The following is a 26428-nucleotide window of genomic DNA, read 5'->3' on the forward strand; positions in this document are numbered from 1 at the left end:
TCCGCTGAGCCACATATGGTTCAGTAAACGTGCGCTTGATAAGCACTGATACGTTCCTGAGCCATATGTGCGTCAGGGGGTATATGAACCACATGTGTTTCATGAACGTGCAGAAGCAAAAATGTCCCTCTACGCTCATGGGCCATATGTGTTTCAGGTAGAAATACCCTATATCCGTTTTTTTTTTGTTAATTATTATTATTACTAAAGCTATCCTATGACTACAAAAAAACAAATTATTCAAAAAACCCTGTTGGACTTGTCGGTCAATCTTGCATTTTTGTATTGAGACAGGGAACTTGTTAATGTAAATTGTGAAACAGCAGTAGCAGCAGCGCGTTATCAGCTGTAACAACAATACCAATAAAAAACGATTCGTATCATCCAACGTTGGTATTTCATTCAACAAATCTGTTGGAAGTAAAAACAAACAAAAAAGAAAAGAACAATCATATGCGGTTTTTTGCCTTTGTTGTTTTTGCAAATTTTTTATTGTATTTTATTGACTTTGTTTTGTTTACAAATGCAAGCGAGGCCTTCAAATGAACCCATCTTCACCACCACATTGATCATTGTGAATAAAAATGTATTTTTATGTTTTTATGTTTTTGCTTCATTAGATTTCTTTTCTTTCCACATTGCGCCATTGCCGTTCATTGATGTATTCTTTCTGACGGCACGTTGTCTGCTTAGCGTCAATGTTGTTTTGCCTAAAAATAGACGAATAGTACTTTCAACTTAATTCTTTTCAATTCAATACCATTAATTGGATTCGATTCTTAAGTAAATGGAAATCGAGAGAAATTGATTGAGGAGAACGAAATACAGTTGCATCTCGTTAATCGCGACAACCTAAACTTCATATGTAAGAGCTTTTTCAACTGACCTTTAGTGGTCGGCTACCATTTATTTAATTATTTTTTTACTGGTAATATAGTAAATAGTAATATTCCATTTATGCAGAAACATCCAGATGCACGTTACAAATAGGAGGAGGAGCTCTGTCGAACACCTAACAGAAGTGTACCAATTATTTATTTATTTATTTGTATTACGATTGAAAAGCACTAGTGAAAAGGTCTGTCGAAAAAAGTATATTTTCATTCCTTATGCATATGTATTTTAAGCTGACAAGACCATCACCTAAGAGATGAGTTGAGAGTGAAAAGATAAGAAGACCGGTGTATCTTGCGACGTCTGCAATGGTGTCGAAATTTTGGTGATTGAGAGGGAAAGCTTAAACGATCTGAGGGTCTAGTATTGATTTCAATCACTGAGTTGTTTCAACCAATACCGGGAAGTATTTTTTTTTTGTTTTTTTTTTTTTTGTTTTTTTTTTTTGTCGGGACAACTAGCAAGTGCAGCACTCAGACATTAATTGAGTCCATTGTACTACACTTGGATTCCCTTTTGATTTTCTTTAAATCTACCCGATCTCCGAAGAAATCTGAGTAGATCTTGTGGTGCCAAGGAGCCAAGATGGTCGCTTCTTAACACATCAGTGCCAAAGACCTCAAACCTGATTCGGGCGAAGGCGGGGCAGACACACAGGAAGTGGTCCGCCGTCTCATCCTCCTCTTCACAAGCTGGGCAGAGTACACTGTCTGAGATGCCCAACCTTTCCATGTGCTTTGCCCACAGAAAGTGGCCCGTCACCAGTCCAACCAGCCGTCTGCACTCCCCTCTGCTTAATGACAGAAGGGTTTGCGACAGTCGATCGGACATGACAGGTAACATCAGTTTTGTCCGGGAAGTATTAAAAGCTGGTGTACTTCTAAAATTTTCCTTGGGTATTTAAAATGTACCTTTTCAGTATACGAAAATCGTTCGCTTGTATTTTGCATTCTTCATATTCGCAATTTTGTTCTTATTTTTTACAAACTCTTATCACAGCGCCCAACTTGTATACGGGTTGTGTTTTTCGAAACCCGTTTAGTTTTGACACTTATCCAGTTTGTGGCTTATCAGCTCTTGCAGCTTAGGCTTGCTTTATGAATTATTCCACAATTTCAAAGCGTGCTAAAGCGATAATAATATTTTTTAAATGCAACGTTGCTTATCCAGTTGGTACGGCATATATAACACAGAGGATATGATGCAATGTAAAAAAGACTTATGAATCCAGCCCCCATTTAAGTAATCGTAATTTTTGAAGTGATTGTATGTTTTTAGTTTTTATTGGCTACATTACTGGGTTTTACTTAGTGGAGTTTAAAACACTTATTCATATACATACTTAAAAATATGTATGTTTATATTTATGGTTGATGTGCATAAAATTTTTTTAACGCCAAAACTGAAAAGGTATCCTTTGGGCGGGCATATAAACCAGAGTCATTCTATTTTTACATGATAAGTTTTTGTTTAAAATTTTATCAGATAATAAAGATGATCCTACTGCCGTCAAATAATTACTGTGCTCTGTCAAATGTACCTTTCAAAAAATCCCAGCTGTCAAACGCGACCAGTAAAGGCATAAAAAAGGGGCTTTAGATCTAAACATCCTTTTTTGGGTGTTTGGCCGAGCTTCCCCTCCTATTTGTGGTGTGCGTCTTGTTGTTATTCCGCTAGTGGAGAGACTTTCAGTTTCAAGCCGCCTTTTTCTTTTCACAGAGTCAGTGACTAGGCTAACGTCACTTGAGGTGCGTTTACAGAAAAACTGAGATTGTTTGGTGATATTCGAAAAAAATCAACCAATGACACTTCTTTGCCGTCTGAACAACGACTGATTGAACGAGTGCGTGAATATGTGTGAAATTATCATGCAGATTTCGGCTGCCAATAAGATTGCGTTAGTGATATGTGAAAACAAATCAACACAACCTTCACCCCTGCTGCTTTGTTGCTATCCGGTTGATTGGACGAGTGTGTGAATACATGTGAAATGATCGTGCAGAATTCGGCTGCCGAATCCCCAAGTGACGTGGCAGCCAAAGTTCCCCTCACAGTTTTATTTTTCACCATAGCTAAATAGCAAGCCTGGTAAGCTATCATCCTTGAACAAATCAGCTGCTAAGCGAATCCACCTTGTGTTGAAGTCTTGAGCCTATCTTTAATTTATGCGAAGTTATACTATACGTGTGATGCATAAAAATAGAGAGGAAGTTATGGGTATGACAATAGAACACAATAGCTTTGTGTTGAAAGTAAAAGTGATCCAAAATCAAAATTATGTCTTTGCATTAATTTGTTACTTGTAAAAAAGTAATTGATTCGAAAAAAAATTAAAAATAACTTCTAGAAATAGTGCAAAATTTAATCGGTTCTGATTTTTTGCAAGTTTTAGTATCAGGCCAGTCCATAAGTTCGTGCGTATTTTACCCATAATTTCACTTTTGTACGATTCTTGCATACAAAAAATTATTCGCTGAATATAACGGAACTATTTATATTTTCTTTGATATATTGTGCATTCCACAAGTGATTTTAATCGCGGATAGAAGAACGTGTTGTTAAAAAATAAAATGGAATCTTCGAACGCATATAAGAGGCATATTTTGTATTTTTTTTTTATAAAACAACAACTGCTGCCGTGAGTGTAAGGACTGCGCAAAAGAGGATTTCAAAATTCCGAAGTGGTAACTGCGACGTGGAGGATGCCCCGCGCGCTGGTCGTTCTGAAGTCTTTAACTCCGACGCCTTGCTCGAACTCGTGGAAGCTGAGCCAAATTTGACAGTCGATATGATAGCTCAGAGGTTAAATTCATCGCTTGGAACAGTTCACAGGCACCTGGTTCAGTTGAGAAAGGTTTCAAAGCTGGGAAAATGGGTTCCGCATAGATTTTCCGTCGCCAACCTGCAGCAGACAGTGAATGTGTGTTCTAAGCTGCTGCAACGGCTTGAAAATTAAATTTTTTTGAACCGTATCGTTACTGGTGATGAAAAATGGGTCCTTTACGATAATCCTGTTCGCAAACGCCAATGGTTAGATAAAGATGAAACACCAGAACCGACCCCTAGAGAGGGCCTTCACCGCAAGATTCTCCTGTCTATTTGGTGGGATATGGCCGGCATTGTTTACTATGAACTTCTGGAACCAAACCAGACGATAATTGCTGATTATTATTTCCATCAGCTATCAAATCTGAATGAGGCACTTAACAAAAATCGGCCGTCTTTAGTGAACAGACGCAAAGTTTTGTTTCACCACAACAACGCAACCTCAAACATTAGGCAAGCTGAACGATCTCGGATGGGAGCTAATGCCGCATCCACCATACTCCCCGGATATTGCACCTTGTGATTATCACCATTTTCGTGGACTTCAATCCCATATGAGTAACAAGAACTACTCTTCAAAAGAAGCTATATTATAAAAAGGGATATCGAAGCGTATTTTGGCTCCAAGGACAAACAATTTTTTGAGCAGGGAATTCAAAATTAGCCTAAACGTTGGGGAGACATTGTAAATAATGAAGGAAAATATGACTTTTATGTCAAAAATTAATATGGAGATACACTTTTTGAATTGTAACTAATATAACACATGGGCTAAAAAGTCCCGGACCTAACACATAGAAGGAATTAGTATTATTGCATTCACCACTTTTTCAGTTAGTACTAACCTTAAAAAGACAGCTGTTCAAATTTCATGATATGCCAGCCATTAGTTCGTGAGTTATTTTCAAAAAAATGGATCAAAAAGAATTTCGTATTTTAATTTTACACTGCTTCTTGATGCGAAAAAACACCGTTCGAGTGAAGCAATGGCTTGAAAAGTGTTTTGGTGACTCCGCTCCATCAGAAACAACAACAAAATAATGATTTGCTGACTTCAAATATGGTCGTAGAGACCCTGATGCTGCACAACGCAGTGGACGTCCACAGAGACGGTAACACCAGTAAACATCGAAAAAATCCACAAAATCGTTTTAAATAATCGGAAAGTGAAGTTGCGTGAGTTAACTCATATCGTAAAGATATCAAAAGAACCGGATGGCTTTATATTGCATGAGCATTTGACTATGAGAAAGTGAGTGCCGCGTTTGCTCACTTTCAAGACAATGCATCGGGTTACAAGTCAATTAAAACAATGGCAAAACTACATGAATTGAACTTCGAATTGCTCCCAAATCGACCGTATTCGCCAGATTTGGCTCCCACCGACTACTGGCTGTTCGCAGACCTGAAAAAAATATTCGCCGGTAAGATATTTCAGTACAATGAAGAGGCAAAAGATAAATCTTTCTACAAAAGTGGCACTGAAATGTTAGAGTGGCCCTAGATCGATTGCGTTGTTCTTGATGAAAGTTACGTTGATGAATAAAGCAAATTTTGGACAAAAAAAAAAGTTTTTTCTTTGTTAGTTCCGGGACTTTTCAGCCCGTGTGTTATTTCACCATATTGTTTACCATATAGGTATAATAGTATTTGAAATTTTTTTGAGTTTTATTTTAATTGATGAATGAATGAATACATACATAAATAAATAAAAAAATTCCCCTACTTTAAGTATTAAGAAAAACAACATTCGTAATACGAAAAGAATATAAAAACTTCATATTAACTTCGTATTCATTAAATATAAAAATCATTCTTTACATGGTTTTACTGATTCATGTACAAGATGACTGAGAGAAGGGGAAATCATCATCATCAGGCATAGCACTACAATTCGGTGGGAGCCTTAGCTTCCTTCCTAATTTTTCTCCAAATTGTTTATCATTTAGGAATAATGAACGTAATTTTTCTATACAAAGTATTCTGGTTGCAGAGGTACAAATTGTACATACTTATTTTCCTAAACAGCCTGTAAAGAATACTTTCGCTTGTGCCCTGTGTATGAACTTGAGCACAGAGCCTCGAAAACTGCTATCTTTTGGTCACCAGCACTCATGACGGTATCTGCTAACGATGATAATTAACATTTCATAGTTCGCCTAATCACTTTTATCAGATAACGCATTGCAACATATTTTATTTTGCCATGCAGTTCACGAGTATTATCGCAGGTATTTGTGTTTGTGTGTTTCATTTAGATAAAAACAACAATAAATAACAGTAAATATTATCAGAAACCATTGTGCTGATTAAATGGGACCGTAGGTTTTGCTGCTCTTTGTTTCTGTTAGCTTTTAGAGGGGTCCCATTTGAACTCTCCCTACGTTGAATGTTTAGTGCGAGAATCACCGAGTTCAAGTGTACATTCGAAATTATTTGGCAAACAAAAGTGTTGCAAAGAATTGAATTGGACATTAATTTGCAATTAAATTGCGAGTACAAAAAAGAGAAAAAATACAAAAAAATAAAACACGAACAAAAAAAAATACAACAAAAAAATTACAAAAAAAAAAATTAGAAAAAAAGTACAAAAAATACAAACCCCAATATAAAAAATAAAATCCGACAAAAAATAGTTAATCTACCTTAAACGCGCGTTTGCTGTTGTTGGGCCACTTTTGTAAATGGTCAAACTTTTTATTAACATGTACATACATATTTAGCATTTATTTGGGCTCGGTTGCAATGCATTTTACTTGCTTCTTGTTTCATTCCAGCAGATATTGTCACGCCTTAGAGTATTAGAGAGCAAAAATGTCCAATCAATCGGAAATCGATTATGATAAACAATTCCAAGATGATTTGGCAAAAGCGACTGCTTTAAGCTTGGAGCAACAAGCACTTGATGATTATCGACGCGTCAAGAAGTATGGCACTGCCGCCCACTATTACAATGAACGCGCTCAATCGCAATCACCATCGTTGCAACATTCACATTCCCTAAATCAGCGCCAGCAATCGACCGAATCCGCGGTGGCTTTCTATGCCCAGTTGCGTACGCGTTACCAGCAATCACGCGGCAATTCAAGCGAAACCACAGCACAACCGCCAATGCCACCGCATCGGCGTCACTCGGAGGCCAACAACAATGTGTCGTTGAATGTAGCCGCTGTGACGGCGGCGTCACGTGAACGTTCCAAAACACCACCGGCCACGCTGCCCGAAAGTGATCTCATTTCCTTTTCAAGCCCCACAGCAAAAGAGGCACAACCCAATACTTTTGAAAAATTAATAGAAGATTTGCAAAAATTGCAGACGTCGAGTCAACAAACGGCACTAGTGCCATTCGGTCCTGTGGCTGCGACGCCAATGACTTCGATGCAAGCGGCAGCTGGCTTTCGTGGTCCACCGCCTCCGCAGGCCACGCCCACACACAATACTGCTTTATACGCTGCGGCAGCGGCAGCGGGTGCAGCTGGTGGCGCCGGCGGCAATTGTATGCAGTTAGTGCCTTTTACGCCGTTGCCAACAGCGCAGCAACAGAAAGTGCCGCTAACAAGCGAAGAGTTGCAAAAACTTTACAATATGCCACTCCAGCAGCAACAACAACAGCAGCAGTATTATCAACAACATCAGCAACAGCATCAACTTATGGCGGCCATAATGCCACCGGGCGTCGTTTATCCTGCACAGCGCATGGGCTTCGTACCGTCAGTGGGCGGTGGCTTTGTTGCACCAACGCATGCCAGCAACTATACACAGAGCGCACCACCGACAGCTGCTGCAGCGGCCGCTTATATACCTCCACAATTTCCATCAACGGTTTCCCATTATGGTTTTCAATATGGTGGCATGCCACCAAGTGTTGCGCCTTATTATGGTGCCGCGTCGGCAGCAGCAGCATCACCACATATATCGTCCACAGGGAGCAATGTTTCAATAGCAGCGGCGCCAATGCCGCTGACCAAGTCGCAGTCTGCTGCGGCAGCTATAACACCGAATGACAGTAATAACAAAGGTGCTGGGGGTGGTGGTAGTAGCGGTTTCATCGGTGCCGCTGCGGCTGGCGCGCGTCGTCCAACACCACCTGTGCGCAAATCGCAACGCACTGGCAACGACTTGATCGATCTTAGTCAGGAGGATGAGTATGTTGGCTTTAAATGTATTTGGAAAAAAACACTTTAATTTTTTGCTTTTTTTGCAGTTCGCGCGTGAGTGTACTGGAGGCATTCGATCCTTTGCTCAATGCGGATGAAGCAGGTAAGCATTGCATTGCTGTTGTCTGCGTCTAAACCCCAAAGTTGTGCAAACTTTAGCTGCTACTTTGACTTTGAATTTATGATGATTTAGTAAAAATTGGCGATCATTTAAATTCCAATAGTTGTTGTTTGAAATGCGTTCCTGCGTATGAATTTCAATTTGGCTTGGCGTTAATTATTTGCTCATCATTGTAAGGCTTGAAAATTATTATGATAGTTTGGAAAACATTTTTTAAGTATTGTATTGGTGCTGATTCTTGCAATCCTCTATTCCAAGAAAGTAGCGTGTTTTTCAATAAACTCCCTCCGTAAAGTTGTTTATGTTGTTTTTGTCCAACTTTTTGTTAGTAACTTACAATCGAATATTTTGAGAAAGTATTTTTTGTTAACCAATGCCTGTTGAGGCTGAAAGTTTTCAGCGGAAATGTTAATGTATGCCATACAAAAAATTGGCTATGGTGAGGTTTGCACTTTTTTTTTTATGACTCGCCCATTTTTGAAGGCTTAATGGGTTAGTGCAAATTTTGCTTCTTCAGATTCATATTTATTTCGAGAAAGGACATTTGAGGAAAATATTTTAAAGATTTTGAAGATGATAAGTTGACTTTTCATGCCTATTTTAAAGGCCTAGGGAAAATGTCGTTTTTTGTTGTTATAAATAAATTTTTGTTAAAGATCTGAGAAGTGTATGCGACATATAAAAAAAGAAAACAAAATTCTTATAAAAATAATCATATTGTCACACCCCTTCGCTTCATTCTATGCAATTTTTCACTTCCTTTTGTAGATAATCCTATTTAATATCTATTTTGCTCGGTTTCCATGCAGTTTTCATGAATCTGTTTCCTAAATTCATTAATAAGAGCTGATTCTTTAGGAGATGTGCAATTGAAGCTATCAAATACCATTAAAATCCCTGAAAATCACAGTTAAGTTTTAGTCTACTTGATTCAAAATACTTTAGATGTTTGGCCGAGCTTCTCCAACTTGTGTTGTGCGTCTTGCTGTTGTTCTACAAGTGGAGGTACCTAACACATGGGCTGAAAAGTCCCGAGCTTAACAAAGAAAACACATTTTTTTTACCAAAATTAGCTTTATTCATGAAGAACAACGCAATCATTCCATTTCAGTGCCACTTTTGTAGAACGATTTATCTTTTGCCTCAAAATAGACCTCAGTTTCAGCGATAATCTCTTCATTCTACTGAAATTTCTTCCCGGCGAACATTGTTTTATTAGATCTTCGAGCAGCCAGTAGTCGCTGGGAGCCAAATTTGGCGAATACGGTGGATGTTGTGGGAGCAATTCGAAGTTCAATTCATGTAGTTTTGCCATTGTTTTAATTGACTTGTGACACGGTGCGTTGTTTTGAAAGTGAGCAAACGCGGCACTCACTTTGAACAGGGCTTTCTCATAGTCAAATGCTCATGCAATATAAAGCCTTTTGATATCTTTACGATGTCAACGATTTTGTGAATTTTTTCGATATTTGCTGGTGTTACGGCCTCTTTGAACGTTCACTATGTCTCTACGACCATGTTTGAAGTTAGCAAACCATCGTTTTATTATTGCTTCTGATAGAATGGAGTCCCCATAACACTTTTCAAGCCATTGCTTCGCTTGAACGGTACTTTTCCCCATCAAGAAGCAGTGTAAAACTAAAAAAAGAAATTCTTTTTGATTCATTGTTTTGAAAAAACAAAAGTAGCGTCACTCTTAGCACCATAACTCACGAACTAATCAATAGAATATCATGAAATTTTAACAGCTATCTTTTTAAGGTTAGTACTAACTGAAAAAAAGGTGAATGCAATAAAACTAGTGCCATCTATGTGTTAGGCCCGGCACTTTTCAGCCCATGTGTTACATGCTTAGGATTTATGCGGCCTACGAATGGCAGATAGTTTTTTATAAGAAGTTTTTTTTATGGCAGAAATACACTCGGCGGCTTGCCATTGTTTGCCGAGGAGCGACCGTTATTATTTGGTGCTTCATGCGTGCCCACAGTGGGTTTCGAACCGGGATACTACCGAGTGGTAGTCATGCACCAACTCATACCGCTACGGTCTCTTCGCCGTAACACTTTTGTAGGATTAAAAAAACACAAATTCGCAATTTCTAGGTTGTTATGACACAATTTAGCATAGTATACGAAATTAAAGTTTTTGTTATAATCGAGAGTCGCGATTATCGAGAAGGCACTGTTCTCTTATACCTTACAATTTGTGATTAATTTCAATTCTTTTTTTATTTTTATTTATTTATTTTTATTTTTTTAATTTTTTTTTTTTAATGTTAGAAAAAACTTAAAGATATATTTGCATGTCATTTCACCATTGACGTTCAAAAATTTATAGTGAAAATGCTTTTCAAATTTACTCGAGTATTTACTTCCATCACATTTCTCCTTCTTTGACCTGAAGTTGTACGCCTATAACCAAATTTGCTAGCGAAATTTATTGAAACAATTTATAGCCATTACTCCCTAGCTGCATTCTGACATATATTTGTTTTTATCTTAGTATTAGCCTTTCCATTTCATTTACCTTTTTTCATTGCATGCCTCATTTCCTCACAATTCGTCTCCTCCATTCACTCACCTGCACATTTGTATTAACATTTTTGTATGTATTTCAGTCGTCTCTGTAAATTACTTAGCTCTTTTTGTATAAATGAAAGAATTTTGATTTCATTAAAATATTGTTGTATATTTTTTATTTATTTCTCTATCTTCCAGTATGGAAAAAGTAACCAACACATTTTGTTGCAAGCAAAACGCTTTTCTACTACCACACATACACATACTTAAAACGACTAATAAGAAAAAATTATATATAAAAAAAGTTAATAATCAAAATACAAATAAAAGGAAAACGAGGAAGTTTAACAAGCACGTAAATATAAGCTGAAAGGTGCAAGAGCCAAAAAAAGAGAAGAAAACAAAAAACATTAAATAATGAAAATAGCAAGACAGAAATAGTCGAAAAATTTACAAAACTAATTGAAAATAATTATATTACCGAGTAAAATTAAATGAAATTAAATTTCAGCAAAATGCTATAATAAATGAAAATAAAAAGACACCCAACAGTTCGTTCGCACCTGGATTTTGTGTTTTTCGTCGCTGTTGTAATATTTATCATAAAATATACAGGGTTTTGCAAAAAGTATAATAATATGTCGCATCTTTGAACTGAAAAAAAAAATATAAAAAAAAAGAAGGCTACATTCGGGCGGAGTGCACATTTTTTATGAAATATTCAAGCAGAACAAAAATAATAATTTAAAATTTATATCGCCACATTTAAAACAGTAAAATAATAATGAAAATGGCTTTATTGATTTTTAAAATATTCTCCTCTTGGAAGTCAATACATTTCGGCATTTATTTAAAACAATTTTCAAAGCACTTTTGCCGATCAGGAGTGGATACCACCAAAACAAGTTGCTTGAATGCTTCAACAGCTTCTAGCGTTGAAAAATGTTGACCTCGCATTTTATTTTTGTTGCTCGGGAACAAAAAGAAATCAGTAGGAGCCAAATCAGGGTTGCAAGGCAGAAGAACCATTAATTCGATTTTTTGAATGCTCAAAAACTCTTTTACGTGAGCGTTCGCATTGGCTTGGTGAAGGAAGATCCGCCGACGAATCTGCGGCGATTGATTTTCCTTAATTACCTGAACACTTCTGTTCAAGTTAAGTTTCTCTAGTGGTACAGTTGCGACATGACCAGGTTTTACATCCATACTTTCGATTATCGATTTGTTTTCAGCTCAGCTTAGATGCAAGATTCGCTGCTGAGTTTCTTTAACTGTTTAACAGTGTTGGAACTCGTTGTACCAGCGTTTCACAGCGGCTAAGCAAGTTAATCAATTCACTTCTATCTCGATAATCAATGTCGAAAATCGTAATAAATTATCGCATGAAAATTTTCACGAGTTAATTCCATTTTTTGGGCGAGATGAATTTTTAAGCTCACTGAAAATTTATGCCAAAAATACCAAACTTTTCGATCAAAATATCGAATTACAGCTCATCACGCATGATGTTGCAAAGGCGCAATATATAAAAAGTAATCCCCTTATATACATTTTTTTTATTATTGGAATTGACCGTGGCCAAATGGGAACTAATACCTTGGGAAAATCGACTCCTTCTTAATGTTATAAAGTTCTTTCTTGCGTTATACCAAATTTAGGGAATTTTTTTTCTCTAGTCACCGAACAGGGTTATATCTTCATGGCGATAATCAACATAAAATGTTTTACACCAAAAAATTCATTATTTATTGTAATAGCATCAGCTCATATATAACTTTTAAGCTTTTGAAATCTTTGTTGGACCTAATTTTTGTAAGATTACAATGATATTCCAAATTATTTTTTGTGAGTTCGTTTTCAAAGATAAATATAATTACTTAAAAGTAAACTCATTTTTCCAAAAATTTTAGCATTCGTATTTTTTTTTATGGGGTGACCCCTTATTCAGGAAAATATTTTTTTCCATTTTGAAACTTTTACTTATGCAGCGAGTGGGCGTAATTTTTGTTTGCAAAATAAAGTTAAGAGTTTAAAAAATGCTGTTGGCCCTTTTAAAGATCCATGATGATTTTTAAATATTTAAAATTTTCTGAAAATGAATACAAAAAAAAAAAAAATAAATAAAATAAAAAAACACTGACGAACAGAACTTTGAAACTGGCCGAAGCGAGAGTTCAAAGATACGACACCCTTATTGGAAACCCCGTTATATTTAATAGCACTGTTAATTTAACTGAATCTTCTATATACGAGTACATAGTTCTAGAAAACTCAATTTGAGCTGTACAGGCTGTGTTGTGTCTTCTCAGAGGTTTTCGTGTTGTAAATTTTTATAAAAAGTTTTAAATATGCAGCTAAGAGTAATTAGTTATTTATTGAAATAAAATTGAAATGAAATATTGTATTTATTATGTAAAATGATTGCCAAAAACAAAAAAGTGTGCACGAAATTCTTTAAGAATCAATAATTTCTGCAGAACTTCTAAAATTTCCCATTTCAAGCGTCGAAAATTGTTCAGCAACTGAATCAGTGCGCATAAAAGATGCAATATGAAATTAAGCAAATATTTATTAATAAATAGCATAGAGATGCTTTGTTTTTGGCGTGCTGCATTATTTCATCTGTGGGAAATGCTGGCATTTCGAGCGCTGCTTATTTTGCGTAGAAAAGGGTATTCACGTTTAACACTTGCGTTTAAATAAAAATAAATAAAATAATAAATAAAAGAAATGCAGGGAAGAATATTTTTTTGAATAAATCACTGCATGAATGAATTAAAATAAAAAAAAAATTCCACATAAAATTTCATATAAAACTTCATATTCTTCTCAATTGGCGCAAACTTCATATTAAGTTAAAAAAAAAGGTGTATCAGTTACGAAAAATTTAAAATATCACAGGGTCTTTCAAATGCGCGTTTCTTTTTTAAATTAAACTAAACACATGCGCAAATTTTGAATGCGAATTCATTATCTGTTTATGGATACATGTAGAGGTTCTATAATTTATAAATGTTTAATGATATTTGCCATAGAAGTTGATAGAACCGGCATTAGGTAACTAAAATAAAAAATGCCGCGGACTTCAGAGCACGCGAGCTGATAAAAAATTCTACAAGCACGTCCCAAATACAGACACTCTTTCATTCTTAAGGATTTGTAGAGTACCAGAATGCAAGTGAAGGAATTATTTTAAATTGAAATATTCTTATTTAGGAAAAATTCGAAAGTTTAAAATTTTGTTTTTACAAATTTAGGAAGTCCTATTCTTTATGGCATTTAATTACCTACCAACTGACTCTTAAATCACGTTTTTGTATTTTTAATAAAGTCAGGCGTGACACTACATATTGGGTCGCGATCCCGCCCTTCCAGAGTTAAATTCCTTTGCTGCCTACTTACATCGATATTGTGATTTTTATAGTGATATGCTTGGCTTGAAAAATATCTCGTGGCGAGGAATTCAAAATCTCCATTCCTAGAAGTTTTATTTTTTTCAGAAAGAATCAAAAATATTGCTTTACATAACTGATGATAATTAAAAACCAATAATAATTATAAAAAATGAAAAAAAATAACAAACAAAAAAACAATATTAAAATATAAAAAAAAAATAATAATATTATAATAAAATAATAATTATAGTAAAATAACAATAATAAAAAAGAATAATAAACAAAATGAAAAAAATGAAATAATAAAAAATGAAAAAAATGACAAACAAACAAATAATATTAAAATATTAAAAAAATAAAATAAAATAAATTAATAATAATAAAATAATAATAATAAAATAATAATAATAAAATAATAATACTAAAATAATAATAATAAAATAATAATAATAAAAAAGAATAATAAACAAAATGAAAAAAAATTAAATAATAAAAAATGAAAAAAATTACAAATAAAAAAATAATATTAAAATATGGGGGAAAAAGAATAATAAAATAATAATAGTAATAAAAAAAAAGAATAATAAAAAAATGAAAAAAATTAAATAATAAAAAGATTAAAAAAAACTATAAAAATAAAAAATGACAAAAAAAAAATAATATAAAATCGATTTTTTTGAATTACGAGGACCATGTTATTTATTTCTCAACATAGTCTTTTTCTCAGCTTGAGGCACTCATATTAAGATTCTTTAATTCTTTGACGTTCTTCAAACAAAAAAAAAGCTTTAATGTGTTTTTTAAATGTTAAAAAGTAAATTGAAATTATTACTAATAAATCAAATTTATTTAATGCCATTAAATAAATTTGTGTAGATATTATTTCATAATTGGTATTCTTATTAGTAAAAGAATTAGTATTATAGTTCAAATTGACGAGTTTCCTAATAAAAAATGAAATAAAATCAAAAATGAAAAAAATAAAAATAAAATTAAGAAAAATAAAACAAAAAAAGGTGAAATTAAAAAAAAATAAAAAATTAAAAAAATTAATAAATATAAAAAAATAATTAAATATAAAAAAATAAATAAATATAAAAAAGTAAATAAATATAAAAAAATACTTTTTTTCGATTCTATGATAGAAACAAAAAAATTGAAAAAAGTGAGAAACAAAAAAATTGGAAAAATTGACCCTATTCCTAATAAAAAATGAAATAAAAAAAAATTGAAAATAAAAAATAAAATAAGGACAAATAAAATAACAAAAACTTAAAATAAAAAAAAAAAAATAAAAAAGGTAAAATAAAAAAAAAAATTAAATAATTAAAAAAATAAATAAATATAAAAAATACTTTATTTTTCGATTTACCAGGATAAATACCACCCTCAAATGAGAAACAAAAAATTAGTTCTTTTTCAACATAGTCTTCTTCTTAGCTTGCGGGACTCATATCAAGTTTCTTTAATTCTCTGATGTTTTTCAAACAAAAACCTTTAACATATTTTTGTATATTCAAAAGTAAATGGAAATTATTACAAATAAACCAGATTTAATTCATTCCATTAAACCATTTTTTATGGTTCACAGTCAATTTTCCCACTCTATTGGCTCGGTGGGAATACACCATTATATCCACATTTTCGAATGAAAGATTACCGCGCTCATATACTCGTCTACAATCACTTCTTCTTGCAACTCTGCAAATATTTTGTTTAATTTTACATTAAAAAACACTCGCAATATAGCTGCTTTTCGTGAATACCCCTATCATAGCATACGATTTCATGACACTCTGTTTACACATAGTTATACAAGTATTAATCATTTTCTTCGTCACAAATATGAAATGAAAACCACAATTATATATATGCAACTCATTCAAATCATAATAAAAGTTTTGCGTTTTATTTAAAAAGCAAAAATTTCCACAAAGCTAAGTAACCAAAAAAAAAAACCAAAAATTAAAAGAATTTAATTCATTGCTATACATTGTACTTTGCGCTTGATTTTTGCATACTTCCAAGAACAAAATAAGTTAAATTTAACCAAAAACTTTGTTGATTTAATAAAAAATGGTACTGTTAGTCGATTCCAAGAAAAAAGTTATCAAATAAAATTATACATTTTTTCAACTGCAAAATATTGTAATTTATTAGCACATGAAAAAATAATGTGATTGATTATTTCAATTTCTTCAATGCGAATTTGTTAATAAAAATACATGAATTTAGAGCGCTGCAACGTCTGTATCCACACGCCCCCACTGCAACCACTACTGACACGTGCAGTCTGTAGTTTGTGGTAGAGCGAGCGTACGCGGGTATAGGTGAGCGCAGCGTTCGAAATTATACTAAAAAATATACCGAAAAATTGTTGTTTCATTTCACATTGTGTACACTGTGTGTGTGTGTCCGTGTAGGTATGTAAATTAAATTTTCAATACTGGTTCCATTGAAGAACTTTTGTGCATACAACTTAGTAGAAGAGAAGAATATTTCGTAAGTTTCATAGCTCTTAGCTGCGTCTCATTCGGTACATTTTTCATGTTTTATTGGTTTTTTGTTTTTGTTTTTTTCTTTTTTTTATTTGCATTTTGTTTTAATGATTTTTTTTAAATTTATTTTGATTATTATTCGTATTGTTTTGAAATAAATTTTTTACTACATAATTTTTTTATTTTTTCTCCACATTATTCCTTTCTTTTCGTTCATTTCACTTGCCCATTTGGTGATAAGCTTCATTATAATTTATTAATTTTTTTTATCATTTATTGAACCTGGTCTGTGTATACATCTTTTTGTAGTCGTATATGTGGATTTAAGGTTTGTGCATAGTATACGGCCTCCTATCGAAAATTTATGATGGGTTCGGCTTTACTAGAAATCGCCTTTCTTGCAACTGCAATCGACAACTGATAATGAAAATGATAAACCGCCGAATGAATGTTGTAAAGTACATTACTATAGAGGGTGTCCCAATTAAACGGCAATTAAAGTTGCAATGCTTCACAAGTAAAGGGTGATCAATTTAGAGGTATCGGATTTTAAATTCAATAAAACATCGAAAATTCAAATTGATTGGCATTCGTGACATTTATTTTTTAAAGATAATTCCTTTCAAATGTTGTCCGCAACTGCGACGTAATTCGTCCAATCGTAAACACCAATTTTGAATGGGTCGCTGGAGGATTTCGGTCGGTATCTCATGAATAACTTTAGTAATGTTGGCTACCAATGCCTCAATCGAAGCTGGTTTATCCACAAAGCATATAAAAGTCCAAGTGTGTGATATCACACGATCTTAGTCGCCAATTCACTGGTCCGTGATGAGAGATAAATTACTCTTCGAAACGACGACGCAGTAAATCCATTGTTTCTCGAGCTGTGTGGCAAGTGATGCCATCTTGTTGGAAACAGATGTTGTGGAGATCACGGGTTTCAATTTCCGGCATCAAAAAGTCGTTAATCATGGCGCGATAGCGTTAGCCATTCACTGTTACATAGGTGCCAGCCTCGGCCCATAGGCCGCAACAAACGTTTGTTGGATGTATGGGCTGTTCTTGAATGGCTTCGGGTTGCTCTTCAGCCCAAATACGACAATTTTGCTTATTGTCTTAGCCATTAAGTCGAAAATGGGTCTCTTCGCTGTACGTCATAAGTTGGCCTGAGCGAGCGTTGATCTTTTCACCGATCATCGATTTTCGTAATACAATTTTACGATTTGCAAACGTTGTTGAGGCGTAAGTCTTTCCATGATTAAATGTCAATGAATACTGAAAAAAGTTATATATTTAGTTTGACAGTAATCACTCGTGATCTGTCAAAATAATTCTATTGGAAAAAGTACCTCCAGTCTGATCACCCTTTAGCAGAGCACCTCAAAATTGTAAATTAGCCTATAACGATTACTAATAAGTTCGCTGTTTGTCATCACTTTTAATTCCTCGCCGTCCTATGTTTAATTTGTACAAGGCACAGCGAAAGCTAGACAGTTTACCTGCTATCTCGCCCGTTTGAACGTTTGACCATCTCTACTTATGGTAGTAATTTTAAGAAGGTGCAGCAGCATTTTTCTGTGGGTCAGTCGGATGCCTAAAGCTTAGCCACTTTTGGTGATCAATCCAAACGTAGTTCTGGCACAGCTAATTCATTCGTTCTCATAACTCCGTCTACTACTATGTAGGTGGTTCGTCGAGCAGGAATTGTTTCATTGGCATGGACATAGAAGAATTGGAGGTTTCCTGATTCGTCGTTCGGTTTATTTGCAGTCCAGGTAGTGCCGCGAACCCTTACTGCTTCTTTCCGCCGCTTTCTCAGAGTGGAACACAAGCACAGCATAAAAGTGGAACCTGACCTGTCGCATTAGCACTCACCATATCAGCACCGCCGTTCTTCAATAAGAGGACATTGTGGCGGTATTGGTGGCGAAACAATGAAGTCACCGAAATGTTCTCGAAAATAAAAAAAAAACTTTTGCTCTTCTATACGGTTGTATCTGCCTTTTTCTGAAAAAGTTTGGTGGTTAATCAAAAAATTACCAGAAAACTATTTTATTTTCGATTATTTTTCTTTTGCCGTCTTCTTAACAGCAAAACTTTATCTTGCAAAGTGTATCCTATGAGTTGGTTTAAAGGGCTGTAAGAAGAGCTGTAAGGACCACCAAACGGTGGTTGGAGAGGTGTAGAGCTTTTTGAACTTGCTAAACATATGTTGGGTATGTCCGGATGCAGGGCCTAGTGTGTCTTTGTTACACGATTAATTTCAAATATTTTTAACAGCATCAGGTTGAGGTTGATCTTTTTCTTCTTCTTAATTGACCGATAACCGCTTACGCGATTTGGCCGAGTGACAATCCTTGGCCGGATATAAATCCGGGACGTTTCGGTGACGTAGAACTGACTGTCGTGGAAACGTTTTTCTCGTGCTAACCGGCGCTAGTTGGACACACCAAGTGAAGCCAAGTCCATCCCAACTTGATCTTTTCAACGCAGAGAAGTCCTTCCTTTTCCTCTGCTACCACCAGCTGGTACCGCATCGAATGCTTTCAGAGCCGGAGCGTTTATATCCATTCGGACAACATTACCCAGCCATCGTAGCCGCTGGATCTTTTTTCGCTGCGCTATGTCTATGCCGTTGTGAAGCTCATACAGCTCATCGTTCCCTTGCCTGCGATATTCGCCGTTCAAAGGTCCAGAAATCTTGCGCAGAATCTTTCTCTCAAACACTCCAAGCGTCGCTTCATCGGATGTTATCAACGTCCAAGCTTTTGCGGCATACGTTAGGAAGGGCATGATGAGTGCCTTGTAGTGCGTTAGTTTTGTTCGTCGAGAGATTACTTTACTACTTAATTGCCTACTTAGTCCAGAGGAGCACTTGTTGGCCAGAGGCATTCTCCGTTGGATTTCAAGGCTGACATTATTGTCGGTGTTAATGCTGGTTCCTAGCTAAACGAAGTCTCTTACAACCTCGAAATCATAACTGTCAACAGTAACGTGGGTACCGATACGCGAGTGCCCCGGATTGCAGTATTCACTGGGCGTTAATTTCGGTAGATGTTAATTGGCTCTCGGTGCATGCGCTTGTCTAAGACATGCCGGGTGTCTGTCGGGTCTGAATGTGGTCTGCTTTCGTTTTCCAGAGCATACTGCAACATCTTGTGGCTCTACACCATAAGTTACCGTTGCGCTGGAAGTTGTAGGGATCTTAATAGTTCGATTGCTGAGTTTTGTTGTCATGTAAATGACCTCTGTGTGCAGACCCCGGCTAGAAAAACACGACATTTCAGATCTGCAGCCTTCCTTTAAGTAGAAGTGCCAGCCGCCTTAGCCGAATGGGTTAGTGTGTGACTACCATTCGGGAGTACGTAGGTTCGAATTTCTGTGCATGAACGTCAAATAATAGAAAAAAGTATTTTTCCAAAGCGGTCGCTCCTCGGCAGTCCGTTCGGAGTCGGCTTAAAACTGTAGATTACTCCATTAGTAGAACAACATCAAGACGCACGACACAAATAGGAGGAGGAACTCAGCCAAAAACCTGAAAGAAGTGTACGTGCTAATAATTTTTTTATAAATGCTGGGAGAATTCATCAGACCCTTCTCGACACACCTGCTAAAATAAAATAAATATGATTAAAAAACATTTTGTCAACCAATTTTTTTGAGTTTCGTCTTTCTGCCTAAAAGTATACGTCGCTTATTTCTTTTGCAATGTTTTTTGACTGACTCTTAAGCGTACGAACTTCCATATATTCGTATTTTTAAATTTTATTTTCACAACAACAAAAAAAAATACACCAACACCTTTTCGCCAATTGTCGCGTTTTAATGCCATTCAAGTTGTTCCTGTCAATTTGTCTTGTTGCGCGTATTATCTTTTAGTCAGCGATTTTAGTGGCCTCTTTATAATCTACTACATAAGCCAATGCCCATTTTGTGGGCAGCTGACCAACTTGCTCACCGTTCGATTATACGATTAGCACTGGTATGCTATAATTAACGGGCGTCAAGTGTGTGCTGTTTTACACAAGTTTATATGTGTCTGTATGTATGTTGAATGGGCATATAAAGGGTGGTGAAAAGTTAAGATAATTTTTAAAAATACATTTTAATGTAAAATTAACAAAGATTATCTGGCCGTTATTTTCAACACCCCCATCCCTGCCTTGATGGTTTCTGGCTCTATCTTATGATTGGTTTCGAAGACATGCGTCTGCATAGTGTGTATCGTGTCTGGATTACTTTCGATTTTTTACGACGTCCCACAAATAAGTCATGGGCCTTCGAAATCACTATTCTCAGGCGGTCAGTTGACATCGTCAATACGGCTGATAAAATGGCAACTAAATTAGCGCCTAAAAATCGTTTGCTTCCTGGGCTGTGTGGCATTCTGATGAAATCAAATACGGGCTGGGCCGTTGACTTCAATTCCATTACACAAACAGTCAATAATTTCGGCTCTAGTGCTCGTCGTTGACCGTAATGATGTTTCTACCAGCATCAGCGTAAAATAGCCAAATATGTTACCACTCCAGAATTAGCATCAATTTGTTGCCTTCGAGGTAAAAATCTGTTTTTTTTTAGAGAATTGAGAAAATTCGTCGTCCTATTCGAGCTGCTCTAAGACACAAACTGCCTTCAATTGCTGAGGTAAATGTACATTAAAGATAAAATCTGAGATCTTTGTGCAAATTTCTCATCAGGCTATTGCTTTAAATATTGAGATATTGTGATTGATTGTGTTATCTAATGCCAAGCCATTCTTTGGAACTCTACCGCTTTTCTATTGTTGCTCATCATAAAAACGATTAATTAAATTCTCCGTAGATATCCTCCTGAATGTTAGCGAAAATTTGGAGCAGGTAAATAGCTGTCAGTGCCAAATCATTCGCAGATTTGGAAGTATACTTGCATTTGGAGCACCCTGTATTACGTTTTGAGTTAAAATTTGGCTTACTATACATTTTACTAAAAGTGTTTTTTGCGCCTGCCCGATTTATTGGTTTTGTTTTGGTGTTTTGAGGCAAATGGCTATAAATTTCGCTCAGATTTTTCTAATACGTGCTACAAGGGTCGATCAATAAGTTCCCATACTTGACAACGGGTGACGTTGCTAAGGGGAGATGACATTAACTACCGTAATCGATCTTCGGATAGCACTGAACCGAAACTAATTGTTGAACCGATTCTGTAAGAAACTAAAGAATAGATGACGCCATTTGGCTAAAAAAAAAAACTTTTCTAACAGATCGGTGTATCAGCATAGAACTGCCGTGGTCAATTCCATCGGCTGTGGTACTTTGGGCTGCTTTTTTTTACTTTTCTGTATTATATTTGATTTATTTGAATTTTTTTTATATTTTCAATTTATTTCAGATTTTTTTTTATACTCGTATCTTTATTTTTTTTTCTCTGTAGTGTTTGATTTATTTTAAATTTTTTTATCATTATTTTGTAATTCTTTTTTAGTGTTTTTAATTATATTAGTTTTATTAATTTAATTTATTTTTATTTCTTCATTTTCTTTGTTTCGCCCGTAATTTGGATTACGTAGAAAATTTTTTTATTTTGTTATTTATTTCTATAATTTCAATTCGGCTTTAATTTATATATTCATCTTTTCATAAATTTTAGTTTGTTTTTTATATCTTAATTTGTAATTTATTTATATATATATTGTTTTATTTTAAATTTGTGTTTGTGTTTGTTTTGTTATTTTTAATTTTAATTTATATGTTTGTTTATTTTAAATTTATATATTTTGTTTTTAATTTATATATTTTTTATTGTAAATTTATATAAGTTTTTTTTTTATTTGAAATTTATTTGAAATTTTTTAATTTTTTTTAATTGATATATTTTTTATTTTATTTTTTATTTATATTTTTCTATTTTAAATTTATATATTCTTTTATTTTAATTCTCTATATTTTTTATTTTATTTTAAGTTTATGTATTTTTTTATTTTAAATTTATATATTTTTTATATTATTTTAAATTTATTTTTTTTATTTTCTGTATCTTAAATTTATATTTGGTATCTTATTTTAAATTTATATATTCTTTTATTTAAAATTTAAAATTAAAATTTTTGTTTTCATTTTCAATTTATTTTTGTTTTCTTATTTTAATGAAATTTTTATGAAATTTAAAAAATAAAATATAAATTTATAAAGTATTAAAGTATTAGTAAAAATGTAATTGAAATTGTATGAAATTTAAATAAATTCAAAATAAAAGTAAAAAATAAAACAATTTAATATAAAAAAAACCAAATATAAATTTGAAATAAAAAAAACATAGTTTTTCTTTATTATTATATTTATCTATTTTTAATCGTCATTTTTTGTTTATTTTCCGTTATGGTTTTTCATCATTTTTTTTTTTCCTTTGCATTTTTTTATTTTATTTTTTATATATTTTTATCTATTTTTAATCATTATTTTTTGTTTAGTTTTCATTGTTGGTTTTATTTTTTTCAACATTATTATTATTTTTATTATTTCCATTATTACTTTTATTTTTCTTTCATTATTATTTTTATTCATTCTAAATGACTACTTTCTTTGGTTTTTTGTATTAAAAATTTCAAGTTTTACTTATATTTTAAGCTTTAATTACCATCTATTTAATTTTTAATACATCATAAATATATTTTGTATCAGCGCCAAAGAAAATGACAGTGAAAAAAATGCAAAAACTAGCGTTTTCACTACAAATTAGAGTACTTATTGACCAACCCTCGTGTGTTCGTTTGTGTATTTTAAGAGTTTGTTTTGTCGGTGCCAAAGAAAATTTCGTCCGAAAAATTTCAAAAACTAGCGTTTTCATTACTAACGCGAGGTACTTATTGATCAACCCTCGTATGCCGTTTTGTGTGTTTTAAGATTTTGTTTCGTCGGTGCCAAAGAAAATTTCGTCCGAAAAATTTCAAAAATTAGCGTTTCATTTCTAAAGCGAGTACGTATGGAGCAACCCTCGTATGTCGTGTTGTTTATTTTAAAATTTAGTTTTGTCGGTGCCAAGAAAAATTTCGTAAAAATATTCAAAAATTAGCGTTTTCCTTACTAACACCTGTAGTTATTGAGTAACCCTCGTATGCACGACGTACTTGTTTATTTAATTTTTTCTTTATTTAATACATTTATTATTATTTTTATATAATTTGTTATATATTTTATTTTTTCCTAGCTTTTTTAATATTCTTTGCTCCCTTTTCTTTAATTGTTTTATTCATTTTCAGTTTTTTTTATAATTATTGTAATCTATAGTTCCTGTTGATTTTTTTGTTTTTTTTATTTTAAATTAAACTCTGTTTTTTTATTTTTTCTTTCATCTCCTTGTTATTTATTTTATTCATATTTTGTTTTTTTGCTTAATTCGATTTTTTATTATTCCTTGATTCTTCTATGAACTTTTTGCTTCTTTTTTCTTACTTTTTATACAGGTTTTTAAATTCTTTAATATTTCATGTATGTATTTTTTTATTGTTCTTGCCTCAGTAATTTGAATTGCGTACTTCTCTTCCAAAAATCGTCGTCTTTAGCGGCACTTCTATTGCTTCTATTTTTTTGCAACTCAATCGAAATCGTCATTTCGTGAAAATTCCTTCGAAGTCACACATTTGGTTTTAGAATCGCTCGCAGTCGCCAAATGACGATCGAGTTATTGCGCACAGCTGAAATGTGAAAATGTTCTGTTGTTGTGTAGTTGTAATTTTAGGTGAATGTAAAAATGGGTCAGCGGCAGCGTTGTAAACAGTTTCACACGTTTTGTTTATCGGCGCGGCATATTCGCTCGTTTTGGTTGCATTTCCTACACTCTATTATTAAAATATGTATTTTCAAATACATATTTGTTATTGTTTTCGAGCGGCTTTGGCCGGTCGTTGACGTGATTGCCATCATTGTCGTCGTCGTCGCCGTCGCCGTCGCCGTCTGTGTGGTTGTCGCTGCTGTCTCCCGGCCAAGCGCAAAAGCTATTTTATATTTGATTTTTTTTATAACGCTCAGCTGGTTTTTCGTCTTTACAAAAACAATACTAGTTGTACAAAATGATTTGTTAAACCGTTGGTGGCTTTTTATTATAATTAATTTACGCCAATGTGATTCGCCGCAGTTTTGATTCTTTTTCTTTGTTGCGAAAGTGAAAATTTCCTCTAAAACAAGTTAGTGTCGAATTTGTGCGAAAATTAAACGATGCATTCACTGCTTACAGGTTGCGATGATGGCTCGGATTGCACCTCTTACTATGCGGAATATGACCCATTCGATTATCTCTACAGTGGTGGTGGCACGCAGTACTCAGATCCAGTTTACGAGGCTGTGAATAAGTTGGAAAAAAGTGCCGTGAGTCCAAATGGTAAGTAAAAAAAAAAAACGTTTATAATACTAATAGAGATATTTTTCATATTAATTTAAATAAAAATAAATACATTTCGCACCTTATTTTCCTCCACAGTCTCCTCTATTGGTTGGCGCACGGACTATCTCAGCCGCGATGAAGCACTCGCCACAGATCCAATCGCCACTGCCAACTCAACGCACTATCAGCTCGATGATCAATTGCCCAGCGGTTCACGTTCGCCCCCACCGCCGCTGCCACCACGCAATAGTGGCTCACGTTCGCCACCTTTTCTGTCCGGCCTCTATCCTACACTTAAGCAGGATAATAATTTCGAAAGTAGCAGTCAAGTTGGTGCCGGCGCTGGTGCTGGTGGCTTCTATTCCACTCCTAGCTCAGCCGTGCGTCCGAGTGCAACGCTGGATCGTCGAAAAACCTTTGGCACGCGGCTGTATGAAGTGGTTACCGAGCAACGCACCGTCGATCCGGAGTTGTTGGAATTCTTTTTTATGGTTAAAGAATTGCGTATGCGTTATTTGTATAATGACGCACAAACCAATCCGGGGCATGTCATTGCTTCGGAATTCAATTATCATTATCCGCTAGAGACGAGTATTAAGATTTTGGTGCATCCCACATTGAAGGCATTGATGCCACATACGGAGATGGCGCGCACGCAGGGGCAAGTGAAGGGTTACGGCATGCCGGTGGTGTTTACATGTGATAGTGAGTGCTCAGTATTCGTTTTTTTGTTGTATATCTATGATATATATATCTAAAAAATTTCTTCAAAACCTTCTTTCAGTTAATACGGCTGTGGAATTGGTCATTGATCAAGCATTTTGTTCGCTAGAGGGCCAAATAAAGGGCACGCCCAATGATTATGTTGTGAAGGTAAGGGGATGATTCAAATACTGGTAAAAAATATGTATATATTATGACAATTGGACGGTGGCTGTGTCTGATCGGTTTGCACGTGATTTTGATTGGGTTGGTAACGAATTCGAAGCAAGTTTTTTCGTACCTCGGCAGGCAATCACAAACCTCCGATTACATTTCTGCTACGAAAATAAATCTTACAAACATCTGCAGGTAAAATGGGTGTACCTTACAATGACTTCTGCAGGAGCTGTGGAGGTGAAGCAGAAATTGAGTCGGTACAAATCCTCCTCTGTGAATGTCCTGCACTTTAAAGAAGCCGTGCCAAATATCTTGGCGATTATTTCTTTGAAGTCCTGGGAAATTTGGCAAAATGTCTCACCTGAGAGACTAGTTACCGTCTTAAAAAGATCCAAGTGATTTAAGCAACTTAGTTATGGGATGGAAATCAAATACAGGCATAACAAAGTGCCTTAGGGCCACCGAGTGTTTTGCCTTAGACAAGCAACTTGACTAACCTAACCTAACATCCGCCGTTCGAGGGCAGCATAAAACTATGGGGCCGTCCATTTCAATGATGGGGAAATGGACTGCCAACGGGAACTGTTTGGGGCGACTAAATACTGCTGCGTCGACGACATTTACATTCTCCTACAATATGTGGTGTGCGTCCCGATGTGATGACCTAGAGTTTCATGCCACCTCCGAAGGGCAGATGGGTTTTATGAGGAGATTTTTCATTGCAGAGGTTTCCCAATGCCTGTCGAAGGGCGACCGCTATTAGAAAACATTTTCT

The 26428-nt window shown here is 34.6% G+C and overlaps 1 protein-coding gene across 4 annotated transcripts in view; it reads left to right on the forward strand.

Moving 5' to 3' along the window:
- The window catches only part of LOC128860080 (phosphatidylinositol 4-phosphate 3-kinase C2 domain-containing subunit beta), a 54374-nt gene that overhangs the window by 2741 nt on the left and 25205 nt on the right, over positions 1–26428 (forward strand). For 2 of the 4 annotated variants that reach the window (XR_008454216.1, XM_054097327.1), the window contains exons 2-6: positions 6498–7865; positions 7925–7980; positions 24628–24771; positions 24871–25479; positions 25559–25647. Coding sequence is in view for 3 of the 4 variants with exons in the window: in XM_054097327.1 (XP_053953302.1) it covers positions 6535–7865; positions 7925–7980; positions 24628–24771; positions 24871–25479; positions 25559–25647 (2229 nt within the window). In the remaining variant the exon portion in view is untranslated. Of the gene's footprint in view, positions 1–5509; positions 6428–6497; positions 7866–7924; positions 7981–24627; positions 24772–24870; positions 25480–25558; positions 25648–26428 lie in introns of those variants that run through there. The other 2 variants (XM_054097330.1, XM_054097328.1) reach the window with 2 other exon arrangements.

This window comes from Anastrepha ludens, chromosome 4, assembly GCF_028408465.1.
Source record: "Anastrepha ludens isolate Willacy chromosome 4, idAnaLude1.1, whole genome shotgun sequence".
NCBI classification, from domain to species: domain Eukaryota; kingdom Metazoa; phylum Arthropoda; class Insecta; order Diptera; family Tephritidae; genus Anastrepha; species Anastrepha ludens.